The sequence below is a fragment of the Myotis lucifugus genome, unplaced genomic scaffold (genome assembly GCF_000147115.1).
Source record: "Myotis lucifugus unplaced genomic scaffold, Myoluc2.0 scaffold_431, whole genome shotgun sequence".
NCBI classification, from domain to species: domain Eukaryota; kingdom Metazoa; phylum Chordata; class Mammalia; order Chiroptera; family Vespertilionidae; genus Myotis; species Myotis lucifugus.
In genome coordinates this window covers 6,198-28,084 of record NW_005871479.1, presented here as the reverse complement: position 1 = coordinate 28,084, position 21,887 = coordinate 6,198, and the positions used below count along the sequence as shown (strand labels likewise).

Sequence of the window (21,887 nt, the reverse complement as noted above, 5' to 3'; positions counted from 1 at the left end):
TCCTCCTGGCCGCGCCCGCTGCCCGCGCGATCCGTGCCCAGGTGGTCGCGGTGCCGCAGCCCCAGCACCCGGCGCCCGGCTCCCGGCCAGTGAACACCACCCGGACCGGGTCGGGGGCGGCGGCGGTGACGGGCGGCGGTGGCAGCTCCAACAGCAGCGGCGACGCCCTGGTGACCCGCATCTCCAGCCTGCTCCGCGACCTGCCCACCCTGAAGGCGGCCGTGATCGTGGCGTGCGCCTTCACCGCCTTCCTCATCGCCTGCCTGCTGCTGCGCGTCTTCAGGTGGGTCCCGGCGCCCCTCTCCTTCATCGCCTGCCTGCTGCTGCGCGTCTTCAGGTGGGTCCCGGCGCCCCTCTCCTTCCCCCGCGGGTCCACCTGCACCGCCTACCGGCTCTGCCTAGGCGCCCGGTGCGCTCCTTCTACCCCGCTCCCTATGCCGCCCCGCGGTGGTGCGCTCGCCTGGTTCTCTCCTTCTACCCCGCTCCCTATGCCGCCCCGCGGTGGTGCGCTCGCCTGGTTCTCCTGGTTTCCTTTGAACTCTCTGTGAATGCTTAGCACCAACAGCAGCGCTCCGATTTTTGATAACCTTACACGGGATTTATGTTTATACCCGTTTCACAGATGAGGGTAAATTTTCCCGCCAGGCACGGTGGCTTAGCCAAGTAAACTCGGGGGTGGAGGTAGAATTTGCAACCAGGTCCGTCTGACTTCGGTCTTCCGTCCTTTCCTTCTTCGGAGGCCCCAACCTGCCTTTTTTCTTTCCCTTCCCTGTGCTACTAAAGGAAGCAGTATCGGGCATATGGGGATGTCTGCAGGAGGCCTGTTGGGGGTGCGCTTTGCGCCCCAAGGATGCTTGGTGACTCCTGGTGGCCTCAGTACTTCCTGTTAGTGGGGGACACGGACAACTCTGCTATGCTCCTACCTGACCGAGTTGGTTTAGGTTCCATGGGTATAAGGGATCCTGGAGAGGCTTTTGTAGCTTGCTCAAGTTCAAGGAGAACGTATCTGGGAAGTTGGGAAGGATGTCCAGGTACCTGGAGTAGGGAGATGGAGAAGGCGACAGTGGAGGCAAGGGGCGTATTTCCCCCCAGTGCCTGGGAAACCCTGTCTTTGAAGGAAAGGAACCGAATGTGTCCTGTTACTGGGCGGGCTGCCGGGTCATGTGGGTGTGTATGTGTGTGTATCATTACTCACGCCATTCCCTCCCCTTCCAAGTGTACACAGTGTGCTGGGGTGTTTGATCAGCTGTTGGAGGTTTGGGGCCCGGGGCTTGCGCTCCCCGTGGGAGCATTTTCAGCGGCAGGAACAGAAACCAGACCGGGAGGGGGAGTTATCTATAGGTTTGCAGTTATGATGTGACTTTGAGTCAAGGTGTTTCCTGGTGCGTCTGTAGGATGAAATGGCAGTGACCTAAGCAAATGGAGAGGGGGGAACTGTGGTGCCCCAGTCACACCACCATCCTGTGCCCTGGCTTTGGCCATGTTCCTCACTGTGCTGGTCCCCTCATGTGGGAATTGAATTGCCCCTCTCTGGACCCCGGCCTTCCCACTGCCCATGCCTCTGCTGACAAACCTTCCTGGGGCCATTACCTGGGCATTGCATCCCGGGGCCCTTAACAAACTGAAGCCAGCGCACCTTGCGGCCATCAGCCTACTGAGCCTTCTCTCTATCACTTGCTCCTTTCCCTACACTCCATGGTGCTGGCCATTCCTGCTTCACACCTGCAGAGACTGCCCGCAGCCACCAAGGTCTGGCCCCATGCTTCTTCCCAGTGTTCCTGGATATCCACGTGAGGCCCTGGCTTCCTTTTCTGGCCGCCCCCAGCCCTAACCTTCGTGCAGCCTCCATGCAACCCTTCTCCTGCTGTGCTGGGTGGCTGGGTGTAGTGTCCAGCTCCCAAACTTAGAGACAGCCCAGTGTCTGTCTCCATAGTCCTCCTGGCCTGGCATCCAGCGACGCTCCATCAACCTGATTCCCTGACTGTTCAGGTGGAGGGAACATTGATGCCTAGAGCAACTCTGAGCCTGGAGGTTTGAAACGTTTAGCAGAAAATAGGCCGCTGAGCCCAGAAGGCGGTGGACTTTTCAAGCAGGCATTTGAACTATTTTGCCAGTCTGCTCCTTATTATCCAGAGGGGGACAGGAAAGCAAGCAGCGTGCGGCCAGATGTGAGGGCCGCGAGCGGGAGTTTGGGAGGGAGAGCAGCCCTCAGGCCTGGCTGGGATGGGTCCTCATTGGCTTGGATGCGGAGTGTTGGGAGAAGGTTCTGGCTTCACAGAGAAGCCAGGGATGGACACGATCTGCCTCCCCTTCCCGAGAAGGTGATCTTGGGGTGAGCTACCAGGTGGACAGGATGGAGACGGGAACTGATGGCATTTGCAGCTGGGAAGGGCCTGGATGCTGCACAGTCCCCATGGGCTCCTTGGCAGAGAGAAAGTTGTATCTCAGGGTAGGGAGTGAGTCGTCTGTGCGATTCTAGAACACTCCACACGTCTGTGGCTAAGGCAGCGCTGTGCCCCATCACACTGCTCAGTAGTCCGGACTGTGACCTTCCCCCTTTGGTTCTCTGCAGGCTCAGACCACAGGCTCCCAAAGGCCTGCCGCACTGGCTGGGCATCTCTCTCACCTGCCCCCTGCCCAGCTTCTTAGCAGGCAGTTGCCACTCCTGGCCATTCCGCCCTGTCACCCTGAGGCTCTCTCACCTGCGCCCACAGCCCTTCCACCCACGGAAACTTCTCCACCTGCCAGCGCTTCTGCCCGCCCTGAGCCCCTGCTTTGTCTCTGAACCACAGCCCTCGTCTTCTGCCACCAGCCTTGTCCCTGCTCCCGCCATCGCCCCTCTGCTTAGCACGTGGGCAAGCTAGCTCTTCACGACCAGGGCCTGGCCTCCCTCCTGAGTCCCTGTCTTGGTTCTGCCCGCGGTTCTGGCCCTTCTGGACTTGTAGGGGTTCTCCAGAGTGGCCTGTGGCCTCAGGCCTGCGTGCTCTGCCCACTCCGACCCTCTGCCTGGAGTCCCCTTCGCCACCAAGACCGCATTGCCAGCTCCTTGCTGTTTGCCCTCCTGTGGCGCCTCCTGTAAGAACCCTCCCCTGCCAGGGCCCACCAGGGCTCCCAGAGCACACTGGAGTTTTTTTTTTTTTTTTTTTTAATATATTTTTATTGATTTCAGAGAGGAAGGGAGAGGGCGAGAGGGAGAGAGAGAAACATCAATGATGAGAAAGAATCATGGATCGGCTGCCTCCTGCACACCCCCAACTGGCGATTGAGCCCGCAACCCGGGCATGTGCCCTTGACCAGAATTGAACCTGGGACCCTTCAGTCCACAGGCCGGCACTCTACCCACCGAGCCAAACCAGCTAGGGCTGCACACTGGAGTTTTGAATTTCCCATGTGAGTCAAGAATGTCCCTAACATGTCTCTTTGCCACAGGAGGCCGAGGGCTCCCGAGAGCAGGGCTGGGCCTTCATTGTTCGTCTCTCTAACACCTACTGTGGCTCCAGGCACAAGCTGCCATCTAATAAAGATATTTTTAGCAAATGAATGTTGAACTTCTAAGTAGTTTACACTTGCTGACGCTTCTCAAAATGTCCTCTCTAACTAGATGCATGGCTGATGCCGGTGAGGTAGGAATTTGTTTAAATGGTGGCCCTTCCTTTTCTTAACGATGTAGATAAGGGAGGAAGGGTGCAGTGTTTTTGTTTATAAAGTGGCAGTCCTGGCCTATTTGTCTGTTTTCCCTGAAGGAGTCACTTTGCCAGACAACAGAAAAAATGTGGATCCAAGGAAACTGTTAAAATTAGAAGCAAAGAATGTGTATTGCAGTGGGAAAAAAAATCTTTAGCCAAGCAATCCCATTCCTAAGGCGCACACATTTTTCACTGTGATACAGAGTCTTTGCTTCTAAATGTATTATTAGGAGAGGACGCAAGGATGCACGGGCAGTGGAATTCAGAGCAGTTGTGTTTGATGGCAAAAGGTTTAAATAGATCTAAGTTTGCAACAGTTGGGCATTGGTTAAAGGACTTATGGTAATCCTTACACTGGAATACTATATGGCTGTTAAAAATGATGGTGTTGCTATGTGAAATGGAACAGGTTATAAACCACATGTTTAGGATGAGCTCATTTAAATAAATAATTTATGTGAATGTGCCAAAAAAATCTATGTACGTGTATGCATTCTACACGTGAATGTGTATAGACTGTTTATGACATGATACATTGCCTGAATTTCCTTAAAATGGACATCTATTCGTTATTTCTCCCCCTGTCTCTACACTCAGCTCCCTGCTGCATCCTTGGATGTGTCCCCCTGAGGACCTGTACAAGAGCATCGGGGTGTACACCTATGAGTGGGATTTCCAGGTCTGGGGGTACACATACTTGATACGCTTGAGTCTATACTATTTTACCCTCCCATCTGCAATGCCTGTGGGTGGGGTCTCAGGTTCTCCCATCATGTTCAACACATTAGCATTATCAGACTTGCTAAAGTTTTCCAACAAAATGAGTGTGATTTGGTATCTCGTTGGTTTGTTTTGCATTTTCTGTTGAGGTTGAGTAGCGGTCTCATCTCTCCCCATACTTATTAATCCATCTGCAGAATCATTTATACCTTTTTTGTGTATTTTAATCAATTCAGGAAAGCTATGTTAAGATGAGACAAAATTGGAAGGAGGGACAGCAGTTGGAAGGCAGAGTGCCCTCTGGCCAGAGTATGTGTGTGTGTGTGTGTGTGTGTGTGTGTGTGTGTGTGTTTTGTACGTGCAGTTCTGCCCAGTTCACAGAGAAGCTGTTCCCCCCACCCCTCATGTTGTTCCTTGTCTTGCTTCTGAGAGCTGGAAGGGAAGCAACTAAGAGGCTGTGTCTAGTAATTAGAAAACTTCCATTCCCCCATTTTGTTGTTGTTGTTGTTAATCCTCACCTGAGGATGTTTTTTCCAATGATTTTCAGAGAGAGTGGAAAGGAGAGACAGAGGAGAGAGAGAGAAACATTGATGTGAGAGAGACACATCAATTGATTGCCTCCCGCATGATCCTCTACTGGGGCCGGGGATCAAACCTGCAACCCAGGTACGGGCCATTGACCAGGAATTGAACCCAAGACCCTTCAGTGTATGGATCAGTGTTCTAACTACTGAGCAACACTGGCCAGGGCTGATCCCTCCAGTTTTTTATGTCAGAGCATCTGCTGGGGTAGCATGGATTCAGGAACAGCACCTACGCCAGTGGCCGCTGTTCTCAGTACCTTTGGCGCCTTAGGTCTAACTTTACCCTTTGAGATCTGCGGGGATGGAACTCGACTTTCCGGTGTCTTACAAAGAAGGTGGAGACAAGTCAGAAACCACCACCTGAAACCACAACTTTCCCTTCCTCCTGGGGAACCTTCCCCGCCTTGGCGAGCCTCCCAGCTCTCCCGCTCCCGCCACGTTTCTCCCAGATCTCTGTTGGCTCCATGCCCAGCCACCTCTTATTTCAAAAGCTCTGTAAAATTTCTGATCCGAAAGGAGGCTTTGTTTTGGTGCTTCCCGGCGAACGGAGAGGAACACAAATTCTAGCTGATCTGACATTGCCCAGCTGTCGCACATGCGTCGGTGGCAAAGATGCACGCCACCGTGTCCTGCAGATGTTGGAAGCACGGAAACCTAGTCATTTTACTCAGCCAGGTCTTTGAAAAGGAACAAAAACTTTCTTACTTAGCCTGGAATCCCCAAACTTTCCCCAAGTTGTCTGTGTACTGACATTTGTAATAAGAATAAGAGTTAATATATGCATATATGCATAGCCCCTGGGCACAGACAATAGTGTGGTGAAGGCCTGGGGGTGGAGGGGGGGGGGGGCGGGGATGGAGAGAGTCAGTGGGGGAAGAAAAAGGGACGCCTGTGATACGTTCAACAGTGAAGATAAGTTAAAACAAAATAAGAAAAGTCAAGAGAAAATGTAAAAGCTTCATACTGTTAGGATTTGGGGAAAGTTACCATTCTGAAGTGTTTTCGTTATTGCGCATTCGCATTTTGGTATTATTTTAATAAATTGGAGCGTTGGGCAGAGCCATGGTTGGAAGACTCAGTCCCTTTCTGTGACTTTGAGAGGGACTGTGGAGTTTGTTTGACATCAGGAGGCCATTTTTTTTTAAGGAGGTCGTTTTTGGTGGTTTGACTAAGATTTGAATTGGGGGGAAAGTGAGCTAGGCAGCTGGACATCTGGGCTTGAGGTGGACAGTTTGGGAGCTCCTTCCGAGAAGTAACTATCCCTGAAGTGGGGGTAGTGGTGGCAAGAACAGACCTGTGCCAGGGACAAGTAGATGCCGAACAGATCCCTTATGCCGTGTGCCCCACAGCATGGTGACACCACAGTTTCCAGGCTGTGTTGGGTCCCCGGGGTCCACCAAAGAGTCTCCTGGTCATCTTGCCGCTGCCCCTAGAGGCTGCCTTCCTGGCTCCAAGCCTGGCTTTCCTCTGCTGGCACCACACATAGAACCAAGTGGGCCAGCCCTTGGTAAACACACTTGAGCGCTGGAGGAACAGGTCTCGGGGCATTGCTGTTGTCACATTTCATGGGGCTCCTCAGACAGGTCAAACCCGGGGTGATCATTTTACCTTAGAGCCGTGGTTCTCAACCTTCCTAACGCCGCGACCCTTTAATATAGTTCCTCATGTTGTGGTGACCCCCAACCATAAAATTATTTTCGTTGCTACTTCATAACTGTAATTTTGCTGCTGTTATGAATTGTAATGTAAATATCTGATATGCAGGATGTATTTTCATGGTTACAAATTGAACATAATTAAAGCATAGTGATTCGTCACAAAAACAATATGTAATTATATATGTGTTTTCCGATGGTCTTAGGCGACCCCTGTGAAAGGGTCGTTCGACCCCCAAAGGGGTCACGACCCACAGGTTGAGAACCGCTGCCTTAGAAGAGCAAGAGGTGGTCTGGCCGTCAGGCACTGAGAGAGGGAAAGAGAAACCAGGGTGGGGAGCTGATGGAGGTGGCCGTGTTATGGAGGAAAGCCCTACAGTGCATTGTAATTGAGCTTTGTGTGGCTGCCTGGCCCGTGTTGCATGATCCTACTGGACACACTGTGTGTTGTGTGTTAGACGCAGGTGTTGGGGTCAATCAACGAGGTAGCACTTTATTAATCCCGAGAAGACAGACAGTGCCCACGAGGGGAGGGAAGCACCGAGGTTGTATAATTAGCGGCGGGGACCTTGGCTGAACTTGTGTACCAGCCCATCTCTCCGGCCTCATGGTTTTAGCTGAATTATTCAATGTCACTCATGCTTGGCACGCGTGACCAGCACACCATGGCCAGGGAACGGAGTCAGAGGCTGCAAACTGATGGCCCACAGATAAGTGTTTATGGTTTTGTTCCGATCTGCACAGTGATTTTAAGCAGGTAGCTGAGAACACTTAGACATTGGGAGTCTCCTGCTTTTCCTGACAAGTGGAAATATCTGGAAACGCTGGGCCTCTGCCCCATGTGACAGTCAGGTGCGGCGGCTGGGCTTGTGCGCACCACCCTTTGTATCTCTTGGCTCCCGAGACAGAGAGTTGGCTGCCAGATGGCCAACGTCACTGTGTTTGTTCTAATGTTTATGGCACACCAGGCCCGCTTCACTGGTTTCTGTGCTTATGGGGCTCTGGGGTTTGTGGGGGTCATTTCGCTTGACTGGGTGCTGGTGTTGGAGCAGAGGGGCCCCAGCATGGTGCGGAGGGGCAGCTGCAGGACAGGGGGGAGGGGTGGTGACGCTGGTGACACTGCTGGGGGCACCTGGAAGGTCACAGGCACCTGTGTTCAGGGAGCCGTGGCCGGAGCCCTGTTGGATAGAGGTGGGGGTGAGTGACTTGCTCAGAGGAACCGAGACAAAGGAATTGCAGAGCCGAGATCTGAACCCCGATCCCTAGACATGCTGTCTGTGGATCTGACCACCACACCCCCAAATTGAACTTCTAGTCACAGCCCTGATGGGCTTGTTTAGTTTTGTTTCTCCCTGGGGGGGGGGGGGAGCGAGGAAGGAAGGCCTCTCTCCAGTTGGTCAGCGGAGCGCAGCTCCCTCCGCCTCTGTCTGCGTGGGGTGCCTGCCAGCCTCCCTGGGAACCTGCCGCTGACCAGCTGTTGAATGGGCCTTTGAGTCAACAACCCCCCTGGCTTTAGGATTGCATTTCAGAGTAAAAGAATGTTGAACTTCTCCCCTGACTTGTTAGAAATGTGTGCTTTGGCTCCAGCGGAGGGACCCTTGGTCTCTTCTAGAACATCGCTGGTCCGGCCTGCTCCTGTGAAGGCAGCGAGGACACTTACGGAAACCCGCCAGTCGCCATCACTTTGTTGAGGCCTCCTGGCGTAATGAGACCTTGTTCCAGGGGAGAAGAATTGTGGCAAAGGGGCCATATCGACTCTACTTGCAAAGGGAGGGGCACAGAGAAGGCAAGGCATTTGAAAAAGAGTCTAGATAGTGGAGAAATAAATGCAAAGGCCATCAGCCGTCATAACAGCAGCAGTGTTCCCAGTGGCATTGTGAGCGCTCAGCCATTCCCCGGTAAACGTTGCCTCCTTCACGCAGAAAGCCTGACGCTGGAGAACTCGGGCCTTGTCTCCGCACTTCCCCCGTGGCCCGCAGTGGTCCTCTGTTATTTCAGCGGTAAAAGCTTAGTGCTGTAACCCAGCAGCCTCATAAATCCTCCTGATGGAGACAATACTGACTCATTTTTACAAGTCCTGGCCGTCCAGGAGAGACGGTAGCACTTCTATTTGCTGGTTATATTTACTAACAGTCGTTTTGCTAAGAGCCTCCTGTGTGTAGGCCTGTTACATGCATCATCTCACTTCATCCCCCCTCGCCTGTGAGGGACACACATTATTTTTTATCGCATTTTATTTATGGGGCTTAGGGAGATGAACTCATTTGCCCATGCCCACACAGGTAGTGGCCAGGCTCTGACCCAGATCCCACCTGATGGCCCACAGGACAGTGCTCTTAAAGCCAGCTTGCGCCCCCTGTGCTTGGAGCGGTGACCATCCAATGCCATAGGGCCGGGCAGGGGACGAGGCGGGAGGGGATGGGGTGCATCATGCCCGTGCAAGTGCAGAGCTGGATCCTGCCTTCATTGAACATTTTGGTCTTTTGTGCATCATGGATTTTCTATTATTTCTCTTGGTTCCTGGGTTTTCCAGTGCTCAGGGCGGCTTTCATCATCTCTGTTTTGTGGGTGAGAACCACAAGGGTTACTGAGGTCAGGAACGTGCCCGAGGTCCCATGGCTGAAAGCGCAGGAGCCGGGGTATTCGCCAGGCCCTGGAACCCAGGCTGGGGACAGTGTGTGGTTTGCCTCGGGGGATGGTGGAGTCCTCAGGATTGTGCCTCTCTTCCAGGTCCGGAAAGAGGTTGAAGAAGACCCGCAAGTATGACATCATCACCACCCCGGCTGAGCGCGTGGAAATGGCCCCGCTGAATGAAGAGGATGATGAGGATGAAGACTCCACAGTATTCGACATCAAATACAGGTGCGGGTGGGGACAGCAGCTGCCCTGGGCTCCCGGGCTTGGGAGTTAGAATTGACAGTTTTGGTGAAGAGCAGCACCCTTTGAGAAGAATAAGTAATAGTCATACTACAAAATAATATACACATAAGAAAGTTAGTGATCGTACTGATTTTATTGCTTAGCCATTTTATCTGGCTCACATTCAATGCACAGAAATAACACATAATGTGAAGAAAACTGTGTCCTCCTCATTAGTCACAATGAAAAGGGTCCGCTGCATCCGCAGGCCAGTGGGTATGGTACAGTAAGAGCACTTGATGGTTTAAGTGGACCAACGTGCTGTTTTGATTCTGAGCCACTGAATAAAATAATTTCATCCATATTTGGTGACCAGAATCACTTTGTGGGCTCTGTGATACACTGAGCCATTTTTGTGGTAGTTTCAGATCTCACTAAGTAAGAAAAAATTCCTCAACAAAGAAATATAGTAATCAGTCTGTCCAGAAATTCTATATGCAGGCTCTTTCTTGAGTGTAAGGTAGAAAAGGGGGCCCTTTCTTGAGTACATTGATACAAGTAGTATTGTCGTCTAAAGGCTGGTAGTCTGGCCCGGCCGGTGTGGCTCAGTGGTTGAGCATTGACCCATGAACCAGGAGTCATTGTTAGATTCCAGTCAGGGCACATGCTCAGGTTGCAGGCTCAATCCCCTGTAGGGCACGTGTAGGAGACAGCTGATCAGTGATTCTCTCCATCATTGATGTTTCTCTCCTTCTCCTCTCTCTGAAATAAATAAAAACTGCCACTCTATTTGGTTACCTTTGCCGGGAATAGCCTGATACATTCTTTGTGCAAAGATTTAAAAAAAATTATTGATGTTCAGTTCTTTGAACAGTTATAGGACTAGCTAGTCTTTATTTTTTCTTGGGTCAGTTCTGATGGGTTGTATTTTGTTCTTTCATGTAAGTTTTCAAATTTGTTGTCCTAAAGTTGTTCACAACATTTTTCTTTTTTTAAAAATAAGTTTTTTTTATTGGATTTTAGAGAGTGAGAGGAAGAAGAGAGAGGGAGAGAGAGAGAAACATCGATGAGAAACATCGATGAGAGAGAAACATCCATATGCTGTCTCCTGCACATCCCCTACTAGGAATTGAGCCCACAACCCTGGCATGTGCCCTGACTGGGAATGGAACCAGGGACCTCTTGGTGTGTGGGTTGAAGCTCAACTACTGAGCCACACCGGCCGGGCACACAACATTTTCTTATTCTCATCTTTTTAATCTTTGTAACATGTGTGGTCATGGTCCCTTTTTATCCTTAACATTGATTACAGTTGCCTTTTCTCCTTTTTCTTGATCCAGCTTGCTGGAAGTTTAATTTTATTCGTCTATACAAAGAATAAACTTCAGCTTCTTTGATCCTCTCTATTATATTGCCATTTTCAATTGATATCTGCTTCTCTTCCTTAAGCTTTCTTTGGGTGTGTTCTGTTCTTTTCCCCTAACTTCTATTGAATATTTAGTCATTCATTTTCAGCCCGTCTTTCCTGGAATGTTTATTCTGTAACTTTATCTACTTCGGCTGCCTCCCACAGGCTTTCCTTATCACGGCTGGGCACTAGCCTGCCTTCCTGTTTGTTGGGAAGAACTGGACTTCGAGTAGTTCACATTAGAAGTTTGCGCTGTTCATGGTTGAAGTAACATCAAGATGTCAGTGAACTTGAAGTGAATCACTTAGACACAAGACCGCTCTAGCCCTCAGGTTCAAAGACAACTGACCATTTAGAGAGACTGCTTAGAGGCCTTCCTTATCACAGGTGTATCCTTATTCCAGATAAGAAAAAGGGGAAATAAAATGACCTGTAATCTCACTGCTTCGCAACAACCACTAGAGTGTGTGTGAGTCCATACGTGGAATTTCCTTTTGTACAGAAATAGGACCATGTCATACATGCTGTTTTGGAACATCTTTCACCTGAACAGCAGGCACATCATGAACAACTTTTCAGGTCAATATGTTTGAAAAGAACACGAATTTCAGGGGCAATTTTATGTTCAGTTTAGTGATTTTGAGAACTTCCTTGTCTGCACGTGATCATCTGTTCACAGCTCTTTGTCTTTTTCTCTGGGAAATAGTCCATTTAAATCGGATGTGGCTGGATTGTAACCTTGGGTGACTTCATGAGTGAGTGCGAAGAGGAAAGTCCTGTTTTTGGTGCCAGGGCAGTCAGGCAGTACCTGGCTCTTACTGTTATACATGTGTAGTCCTGATACTATCTCTCGACTTAGCTCCTCAGGCAGGAAATGGAGAGAAGGCAGGCAGGCGAGGCTGCGGCAGCCTTCTTGTTAGGCTCCCATCCCTGCGATGTTATAATCCATGAGATAAGACCTCCAAAGTGTAGGGTCAGAAATGCTGGTGGTGGTGGGGGGACCTGTAGAAATGAGATTCCAACTCGGTACTTAAAAAGGCTAATTAAGCCCAGTTGGTGTGGCCCAGTGGTTGAGCGTCCACCTATGAACCAGGAGGTCACGGTTTGATTCCCAGTCAGGGCACATGCCGAGGTTGCAGGCTTGATCCCCAGTAGGGGGTGTGCAGGAGGCAGCCGATCCATAATTCTCTGTCATCAGTGATGTTTCTATCTCTCTCTCCTTCTCCCTTCCTCTCTGAAATCAATACAAATATATATATTTTTTAAAAAGGCCAATTAAAGAAGAGGAAGCGGTGGCTATGCAGAGTACAGAGAGAACCCAGAGGTTTTGAAATGGCTCCTTATTTCAAAAGATGACCGAATCCTGGTTGCATGTGTTTTGAGCTTGGTTGGCCTCGCATGCAGTTGTGGCTGATGTTTTGGGTCTGTCTGCATCCCTGCTTTATTACAGGAGACTTTTTTGACACCCTCTGGGCGTCCCCTAAGGCAAGGCAGATGCCGTTCTTCCGCTTGTCTGGTAGGTGGCATCGCTTGTCTGGTAGGTGGCATCGCTTGTCTGGTAGGTGGCATCGGCAGTGTGACAAACGCTGCCCAAAGGTATGGTGCCTGGAGAACACGCTGCTCCTGCCAGCCCTGCCTTCCCCCAGGAGGGAGGCCCCTACTCCTTTGCTCCTTAGGTTTGGAAAAAATGTGCCTGTGGGGTGCAGGTATGTGTTCTAAAATTGCCTGCCTCCCACCTCTTGTGGATAGAGCTGCCTGTGGGAGTTTAATTAGAAACTGATAAGATTTCCGTTGTCTCACTGGAGGCCATGCCTGGCATCTTGTCTTTGGAACAAAGGGCATTTGGTGGCTGTTGGCAGCAAGGGGACCCTGGAGACGAGGCTGGGAGGAGGAGAAAACAGACTTGACTTGCTTATTTCTTGACTGAGGTTCAGTTGCAAAGCACACTCAGGGCAGGGACTGCTTGAGAGGTTGGGCTCCAAGGCCCTTGTGCCCACCTCATTTTCTGAGGGTGGGAGCGAAACTCTTCAAAAACATTAGTATGTGGACTGCAGAGGCGATGGAGATCGTGGGCTTCTGAGGCCTGGGAGGAGTCGGAGGGTACACGGTGACCTGCAGGCTCCCCCCAGATGCTGGGACATCCGACCTGGGCCTGCAACAGCATCAGGGGCATCCCCAAACCAGTTGGAATAAAGCTCTGCCAGCCCTGCTCCTTGCAGAATGCTGAGCGCGTGTGTCAAAAGTGGGCATCTCACGGGGCGATTTTGTTTGTTTGAAAAGCAATATTGGCACTTGGGGGAAGTTCTCAGCTACGGTATCACGCATCTTAAAACTATTTGAGCTTCATGTCTGTAAGGAGCAAGCCTATGCGAACAGGAAGTCTGTGTGGCAATGAAATTTACTACTAAGTGAGTCTGACTTATTCAGTTCTTGCCTACATACACGTGCAGTTTATAGTGCTGCCTAAGAATCTAGATTTGTAAAAAAGAAAGAGAGAAAAACCAGCATTTATATCTTTTGCTGAGCTCTGGCATAAACAGCTATAGAAGTACTAGGAAGGAGGGATCCAAAGAGAAAAGAGGTGGTAGCCTAGGGCAGTGGTTGGCAAACTGCAGCTCGCGAGCCACATGCGGCTCTTTGGCCCTTGAGTGTGGCTCTTCCACAAAATACTGACTTCTGCGCATGGGCCATGAAGTTTCAATCGCACTGTACATGTGCGCCTGCACGTAGTATTTTGTGGAAGAGCCACACTCAAGGGGCCAAAGAGTTGCATGTGGCTCGTGAGCCGGAGTTTGCTGATTGCTGACCTAGAGGGTCCGTGTGGGGAACTAAGAAAGGATCCAAGCTGGGATCTGAGGGAAGGGGAGGACTTACTTGGAGGAATGGAGCTCGTCTTCCAGACAGCAGCACGTTCAAAGGTCCTGTGGTTGGGGCGTGTGACTATAGGGTGGAGACTGTTTAGAGAGGAGCCAGAATGGGTCTGGGACTCTGCAGGAAGGCACTGACTCACTCTTCCTCTTCTTTTAGGTAAAACCTGTTTCCCAGCGTGTTGGCATCCTGTGGAAAGTTGGTCAGCTGCACCTGGGCGGGAAGGATCTGGAAGCTGTCTTGTCCGAGGTGTTGAAACCAAAACAAACATTATTTATGAAACTGGCACATTTGTGTGTGTCGAACGTCTGCTCAGAACGTCACCGCAGGAGAATCGCCTCTCCCTTCCTCTGGACACCACTTCAAAATGTTGCCCCTTTTTCCTCCTCAAGGGGCTTCTGCCTTGCCAAGGGGCACAGGGCAGAAACGTGTTGACTTAAAAAATATTAACTTGAAAGCAACTGTTGACAAAAGTAAAAGAGATCAGAAGTTATGAAGAACCTCAAGAAGGATATCCATCTGTGCAGTGAGGTGTTCTGACATTCTGCTCTCTGGATCTGTGACGTGCGAGATGTCTAACCCTTTGGACTTTTGGGTTTGGTCAGGTTCTGGCCTTCTGTTGGGAATGGCTGTGTTCAGAGTGAGAGTCCTTGGAGCTGGTCAGCCCATAGCAGAAGTATATACATGTTTGTGGCTCCTTTTCTTTTTCTTCTTTTGTTTAAAGGGTTCAGCAGAACTGGGCATGGCTAGTTCATAAAGGATTTTGAATATCAGGGAAAAAATATATGTGTGTATGTGTGTACCTCTAAAGTAATTTCTTCTTGTCTGAAGGAAAAAGAATGCACTAGAGGCGGCCTTTGGTTAGTAACATCCTGTGTGTGTCTCTGTGCCTGTCGTAGTTCTTACATCGTCGGTCTTAGACATCTAATTGCAAAATATCACTGTGGACATTTCAATGCATGGTGGTTTGGTTGGCGGAAAAAGCACACTGTCCAGGCTGGACTAGAAACCCGCTGACTCAGGGGGTACCCCAGCTGTGGGCCAGGGGTTCGGGTGGCTTCTGGAAGCAGGGACTTGGGTTGGTTTCTCAGGTTGATCGGGGTTCCCGTTTCACTGTTCCCAGGGTGGATGCTCCTGCTAAAGCCAACTGGCAGTGCCTTTGGGGCCCTGGGACTCTGTTCTCCCCGGAAAGGTGTTTTGTACTTTAAAAAAAAAAAGCTCTTTTCTGGCTTCCTGCAGGGTTTGTGTATCGCTCTGTTAATTGTCTGCACCATTGCCTTGGATGAAAACTCTAGCCTTTCCCAGCTCAGCCCTTTCTCAGATTCTTCAGTTGCCAGAACTGAAGCCCTGGCCTGTATAGAAGGCACATTGGCCCCTGCAGGAAAGGCGGCGGGGGTTGGGGGGGGGGTGGGGGCGGGGGGGGGTGGAGGTAGGGGTGACCCTGGGGGAGACCACTATGGGAAGAGCATGTGCTGTATGGAACGCACCCTGCCTGCTCCTCCCTGATTTCATTTCCTTTGTTGACTTTCCTTTTCCTCTTTTCTGTCCTGTTTGCCAGAGGCATGGGCCTGCTTTCTCTCTCCCCACCACAGTGTCTTCATGGGCCAGACTGGTGACTCCATGGCAGCTGTGCGCCCTCTGCCCTTTGAACTGGAACTGCCGCTCACACTTGCCTTTTCCACAAGCGCCGCAGAATGGTCTGCGGGAAAGCTGGGTCCTCTGCCTTACACGTAAAGACCGGCTCAGGCTGCCCGGTGCTCACCCCCAGGCCTGGCAGACGCAGCGGGGAATGACCTTCCAAATTGTGGAGCTTCAACACTACAGGCTCTTAAATCAAACAAATAAACAAACAAAAACATCAACAACAAAAAACCTTCGGCATGAACCATGAGTGCACTGGTTTGGATGTTTTTGAGATGGAGGCCAGCAAGATGCCTTTTGGTGATCAGGGATGAGGGCACAGAACTGGAAGAGGAGGGGGTGGGGCCCAGTGCCATGTGCCTGGACCTGGTGGTTTAGAGAAAAGCTTAGAAATGAAATGGCCTTTGGAGAGGGGGACAAGCTGTTATTCCACATACATTTTGAGGTCTATTTCCCAAGCCCTAGCTGGTTTGGCTCAGTGGATAGAGCATCTGTCTATGGACTGAAGGGTCCTGGGTTCGATTCCGGTCAAGGGCACATGCACATGCCCGGGTTGTGGGCTCAAGGCATGTAGGAGGCAGCCAATCAATGATTCTCTCTCATCATTGATGTTTCTCTCTCTCCCTCTCCCTTCCTCTCTGAAATTAATAAAAAAAAAACCGTAAAAAATAAAAAATAAATCATTTCCCAAGAGCTGCCTCTTTGGTTGATAAATACTGAACCCTCATTGATTTTGGAGAATCTTGGGGTACCTCCAAAGAATAAAGAACCAAATGTGTCAAAAACTGCTGGCTAATTACTGCCTCCTACCTTGCTAGGCTTAAGCTTTCCAGGAGTGGGACCGGGTAAGATCAGACTGTTTATATGAAGTAAGTTCCAGAAAGAAAGCTCATTGGCTCCATTCTAACTTGGGGTCCTTGGATGTTACAGAGAAGCCGGTGGGTGAGGCCTGCCTTACTCCCCCCCAAGGAGCTAGCTGCTCCTGTTCTCTGCCTTCTAAACTGGTCCAGGGGGCTCCTCATGGTTTTTAAGTTGTTTTTACAGTTGTTCTCTGTTCCTTTCTTCTCTTGATCTCTTGCCTGTGGTTTGCTGTTTTTATAGTGTTTTGTTTAGGTTGCTTTCTCTTTTTGTATCTTTTGTAGGTTTATGTATATCATTCTTTATAGCATTCTATTTGAAGCTGATTGACGTTTAAATTTGAATATATTCTGTAAGGACTACATTTTTACTTCCCTATACATGCTTTGTTATTGATGTCATATTTTAGATCTTTCTGTGTTGTGTATCTCCTAAGTACTTATTGTAGTTTGAGTTGAGCTTGATACTTTTTTCTTTTAACCATTGTAGTAGCTTTTTAAATGTGTGATTTGCTGTATTTATTGAGCATTTGGCTGTCTCTGTGAGGTTTTTTTCCTCATGTTTTCTTATTGCTGGTTATGGCCTTTCCTTTTCTACTTAAAGGAGACCCTTTAATATTTCTTGAAAATCTGGTTTAATGGTGATGATGAAGTCCTTCAGTTTTTGCTTGTCTGGGAAACTCTCTCCTTTAATTCCTTGCTGGGTAAATTATTCTAGGTTGCAAGCTTCCTTGCTACTTTGTATGCTCTCTTTTAAAAAAATAGATCAAGAACTTTGTCGTTGGATGAAAACAGCGCCTGCTCAGAGATTCTATGTTGGAATTCTCCTTTTCCAGTGATTGACCCAATCTGCCTGAATGACCCAATCTGCCTGGTCCTGGGCTCTCTTCCATCTTGGCAAGATGACGCTGATGCAGGGATACTTCCCACAGGCTTTTCCAGGAAACAGACTTTAGTAAAAGCCCTGGAGCAGTTGGGGTTCTTCAGTTTATCACACCTGGCTCTTCTGGAGTCTGTTCCAAGGGAGAAGTTAGCAGAGTCCATTCAACGAAATGAAGAATTCTTTAAAGAGGCCCTGCCACTCCCTTCTGGCCTGTAAAGTTGCTGGAGAAATCAGATAACAGTATCACAGGGTTTCCTTTTTGTGTAAATAATTTTTCGCATGTTCCCTTCAAGAATGCCTCTATCTTTAACTTTTGTCTGGCTGTGGGTCTCTCTGGGTTCATCTTGTTTGGAACTATGCTTCCTGGACCTGGATGTCTGTTTCCTTTCCCAGATTAGGAAAGTTTTCAGCCATTATTTAAATAAAGTTTCTTTGTTTTTCTTTCTTCTCTTTCTGGGATCCCTATAATGCAAATACTAGAGTGCTTTAAATTATCATGTGTGTTTTTTCTTGTTTTTAATTCTTTTTTCTTTGTTTTTTTGATTGGTTGATTTCCACTAGTCCCGTGGTCGGCAAACTGCGGCTCTCGAGCCACATGTGGCTCTTTGGCCCCTTGAGTGTGGCTCTTCCTAAGCCTTAGGAGTACCCTAATTAAGTTCATAACAATGTACCTACCTATATAGTTTAAGTTTTAAAAATTTGGCTCTCAAAAGAAATTTCAATCGTTGTACTGTTGATATTTGGCTCTGTTGACTAATGAGTTTGCCCACCACTGCACTAGTCTGTCTCTAGGTCACTGCTCTGATCTGTATTAGCTAATCTGTTTGATTTCTGGGTTTTTCATTTCAGTTATTGTGTATTCTTCAAATCTGCTTGGTTCTTTCTTATACTTCCTAATTCTTTGTTGACGTTTTCCCTAAGTTCCTCTATTCCACTCCCAAGTTTGGTGTGAAGATCCTTATGGCCATTTTTAAAAATTTTATCAGGCAAATTATTTGTTTCCTTAGGGTACACCTCCTTCCGGCCCCGGGGATTTTTCTTATTCCTTCTAGAGATGTTCTAATGTCTTTTCATTTTGTTTGACTTTCTGTGTTTGTTTATATGAATTAGACAAAATAGCCGTCTTGGAAAAGCGGCTTTATATATAAACCGGCTCTGTGAGGGGTGGTTTTTGCAGACCCGTAGGAGCCGAGCCATGACTAAGCCCATCAGGAGCGGCTCCAGGTGGGGAGACCAGGTGTACCTAGTAATGCCTTGTTGGCCCTGCTGGCTCTCTGTCCCAGCCGAGATGGGCTCCAGCGATGTGTCCAGAAACACTGCAGCGACCTTGCAGGCTCTCGCCCACCCTAAGGAGGTGGAGGGGACGTAAACCATGGAGATCACCAGCCCCTCTAACCCCGGAGAGGCCCGCTGGCTCCCCAGTCTTCTCTGTACAGCCTCTCCCTGGTTGGTTGTATCGAAAATGATCCACGTAGAAGCGACCTCCACGTGGCTCTGCATTCCAGATGGTTGTGGGTACCGAGCATGCGCTCTGGGCGCCTGGGCATGAGCCTGACAGAAGGAGCCGAGCATGCGCTCTGGGCGCCTGGGCATGAGCCTGACAGGAGGAGCTGAGCATGCGCTCTGGGCGCCTGGGCACGAGCCTGACAGGAGGAGCTGAGCATGCGCTCTGGGGCGCACAGCCAGTCACAGGAGTTGAGCCTGCGCTCTGGGCGCTGGGCACCAGCCTGACAGGAGGAGCTGAGCATGCGCTCTGGGGCGCACAGCCAGTCACAGGAGTTGAGCATGCGCTCTGGGCGCCTGGGCACGAGCCTGACAGGAGGGCTCTTGTCGGCGAGGCCCTGGCTGTGGTGACGCCTGCGACTCCGCCTGCTCCCTGTGCTCCGAGGCCCGAGGCTCCGGGCCGTGTGGCGGGACCGCTGAGGGGACCCTGCAGGTAGGCCCAGGCCCAGGAGAGGGCGGCCGCCATGGAGGTGGAGGGACGGGAGCCGCCTCCTCAGGCCCAGGTCCCGCGGCTCTGGGCGCCCTGGGCCCAGCATCTCTGCGTCTCTCTCCCTCGTTTGTCGTCACTTGGCGCTGTTGTCTCTTGGGGGTGACGGCTCCCTGTGCTCGCGGGGCCGTGGTTCTGCTCACGGGGGACGGGCTCAGCGTCCTCCTCCCCCCGCCGGCTTTCCCCCTTCTCCATTTTCTATCCAGAAAGTATTATGTGGCCATTCTCACTCTGTGTGGGGGTGGGGGGGAGACAGGGGGAGGTTGTTGCAAAATGACTTTTTTTGGTAAAGACATCGGCACCTTATCCCCCAAAGGGAGGTGTGCCCCCTTCAGTGGGATTCATTTGTTTGGGTAGAATTTTAATAGAATCCAGACAAAATGACCCAGGAGAGCAGGACATGGGGCATGGGGTGTATCCGGCCCCGCACTTGCTGCTGATTGGGGACTTGAGCCATCGCAGCCATTTCGAGCAGTTGGGACATTGTCGGAAAGAGAAGAGGAGGAGATGGGAGAAAGGGGGCGGGGGTGGGGTGGGGAGGAAAGCAGAGGGGTCGCCACTGCACCCCACAGAGGCGGCGTCACCACCCTTCTCTCCCCCCACCCGCCCCGCACGCACCCTCCTCCTGGGGCGGAGCCATGCGTTCGCAGCTCCCACTGCTGCTGGCCTTCCTCGCCCCGCTCCTCTGGAGGCATCGTGGTTAAGTCTTGTCTTGTGTAATCAAATGATTTCATCCTTTGAGGGTGAGCGGGGGCCTGGAGGTGTCTGCTGCAGCCCCCCCCCCCATCCAGTGCAGAACAAGGGTCTGAGACCCCCCCTCCCCGCCCCAGGCTGCTCGCGGGGCTGGGGAGACAGGTGGGAGCCAGCGCTTACCTGGGGCCTGGCCCTGCCGGCGTCTGGAAACGTCCTTGTGGTTTTAATTTTTTATTATTATTTTATTATTTTTTTATTTATTATTTTTTTTACATTTTAATTTCTTTATTGATTAAGGCAGCGGTTCTCAACCTGTGGGTTGCGACCCCTGTGGCGTTCGAACGACCCTTTCATAGGGGTCGCCTAAGACCATCCTGCATATCAGATATTTACATGACGATTCGTCACAGTAGCAACATTACAGTTATGAAGTAGCCACGAAAATAATTTTATGGTTGGGTCACAACATGAGGAACTGTATTTATTATTTTTTTAATATATTTTATTGATTTTTTTACAGAGAGGAAGGGAGAGGGAAAGAGAGTTAGAAACATTGATGAGAGAGAAACATTGATCAGCTGCCTCCTGCACACCTCATACTGGGAATGTGCCTGCAACCAAGGTACATGCCCTTGACCGGAATCGAACCTGGGACCCTTCAGTCCACAGGCCGATGCTCTATCCATTGAGCCAAATAAGTCAGGGCAGGAACTGTATTTAAAGGGCCAGAAGGTTGAGAACCACTGATCTAGATAATAGTAACCCTTGATATTTTGCTGTGTTTCCCCACTGAACTAATTTCCTGACTTCTTCTTTCCCCCCTTCTATCATTTATCCACTCATCATTTGCAGACATTTAGGAGTGTGTTAATTGGAAGGCTCAAGGAGTTGAGTCTGGGGGAGAGCCAGCCATGACCTCCGGGGAAGAATAAAAAGCGGTGACAGGGACCCAGGGACCTCAGAAGCCCTTACGAGGGAGGGAGGGACTAGCTTGGTTTGGACAACAAGTGAGCTCTGGACTGTATGTGGGTGCCTTTTCCATGTTCTTCTTTGCAAAATTGGGCTATATAACCTGTTCTTTTTCACTTAATATTATGACCATTTCCCAGTGTCCATAATATTTAAAAACAATTTTTAAAAATTTTTTTCTTTATTAAGATATTACATATGTGTCCTTATCCCCCCATTGCCCCCCCTTTCCCCCACTCATGTCCTCACCCCCTGGTGTCTGTGTCCATTGGTTAGGCCTATATGCTTGCATATAAGTCCTTTGGTTGATCTCTCCCCCTGACCCCCGCCCTCCCCTACCTTCCCTCTGAGGTTTGACGGTCTGATCGATGCTTCTCTGTCTCTGGATCTGTTTTTGTTCATCAGTTTATGTTCATTAGATTCCACAAATGAGTGAGATCATGTGGTATTTATCTTTCTCTGACTGGCTTATTTCGCTTAGCATAGTGCTCTCCAGGTCCATCCATGCCGTTGTAAATGGTAAGAGTTCCTTTCTTTTTTACCGGCAGCGTAGTATTCCATTGTGTAGATGTACCACCGTTTTTTAATCCACTCACCCTGCAGATGGGCACTTTTAAAAACAGTTTTTAAAGAGAGCCTTAGAATTGTATTTTGTGGGATTGTACTGCTGAATGGCCTTCTCTCCAACCAGTATTGGCAAAAGCTATGGATGGGAGAGGCCCCATGGCAAAGGATAGGGAGTGAGGTCCACAGGGACTGAACTGGCCCCTAAGAATTCATATAGTCATTAGTTTCCTTTCTTCCTCCGCCTTCCTCCCCCCTTTACACCCTCTTCAGCATTTCAGTCTGAAACCTGTAGACGGATGAGCCTGTCTGAGCGCAGAGCTCAGCTCACCGTGATCCATCATGATCTCCGTGCGATCAGGGAACTTCCGTTCCCTGCTGGGCCCAGCTGCCCCAACCCTGCTGTGTGCCCTTCTGCCCGTCTGCTGGCTCTTCCCTGGCAGAGCAGCTTAATGACCGTCTGCCTGTCACTGAGTGGAGCCCATAAGAGGCAGCTGCTCCGTGCGGAAC

The 21,887-nt window shown here is 50.1% G+C and overlaps 1 protein-coding gene across 1 annotated transcript; it reads left to right on the top strand.

Annotated features, from left to right (window-relative positions):
* Nucleotides 1–2: 2 nt before the first annotated feature.
* FAM174B (family with sequence similarity 174 member B) lies at nucleotides 3–14,736 on the top strand (the record flags this gene model as incomplete). Its single annotated transcript, XM_006102824.3, has 3 exons — nucleotides 3–283; nucleotides 9,376–9,507; nucleotides 13,940–14,736. Coding segments are annotated over 3 exons (417 nt in total), but the record flags the coding sequence as incomplete, so codon positions are not given.
* Nucleotides 14,737–21,887: the final 7,151 nt, after the last annotated feature.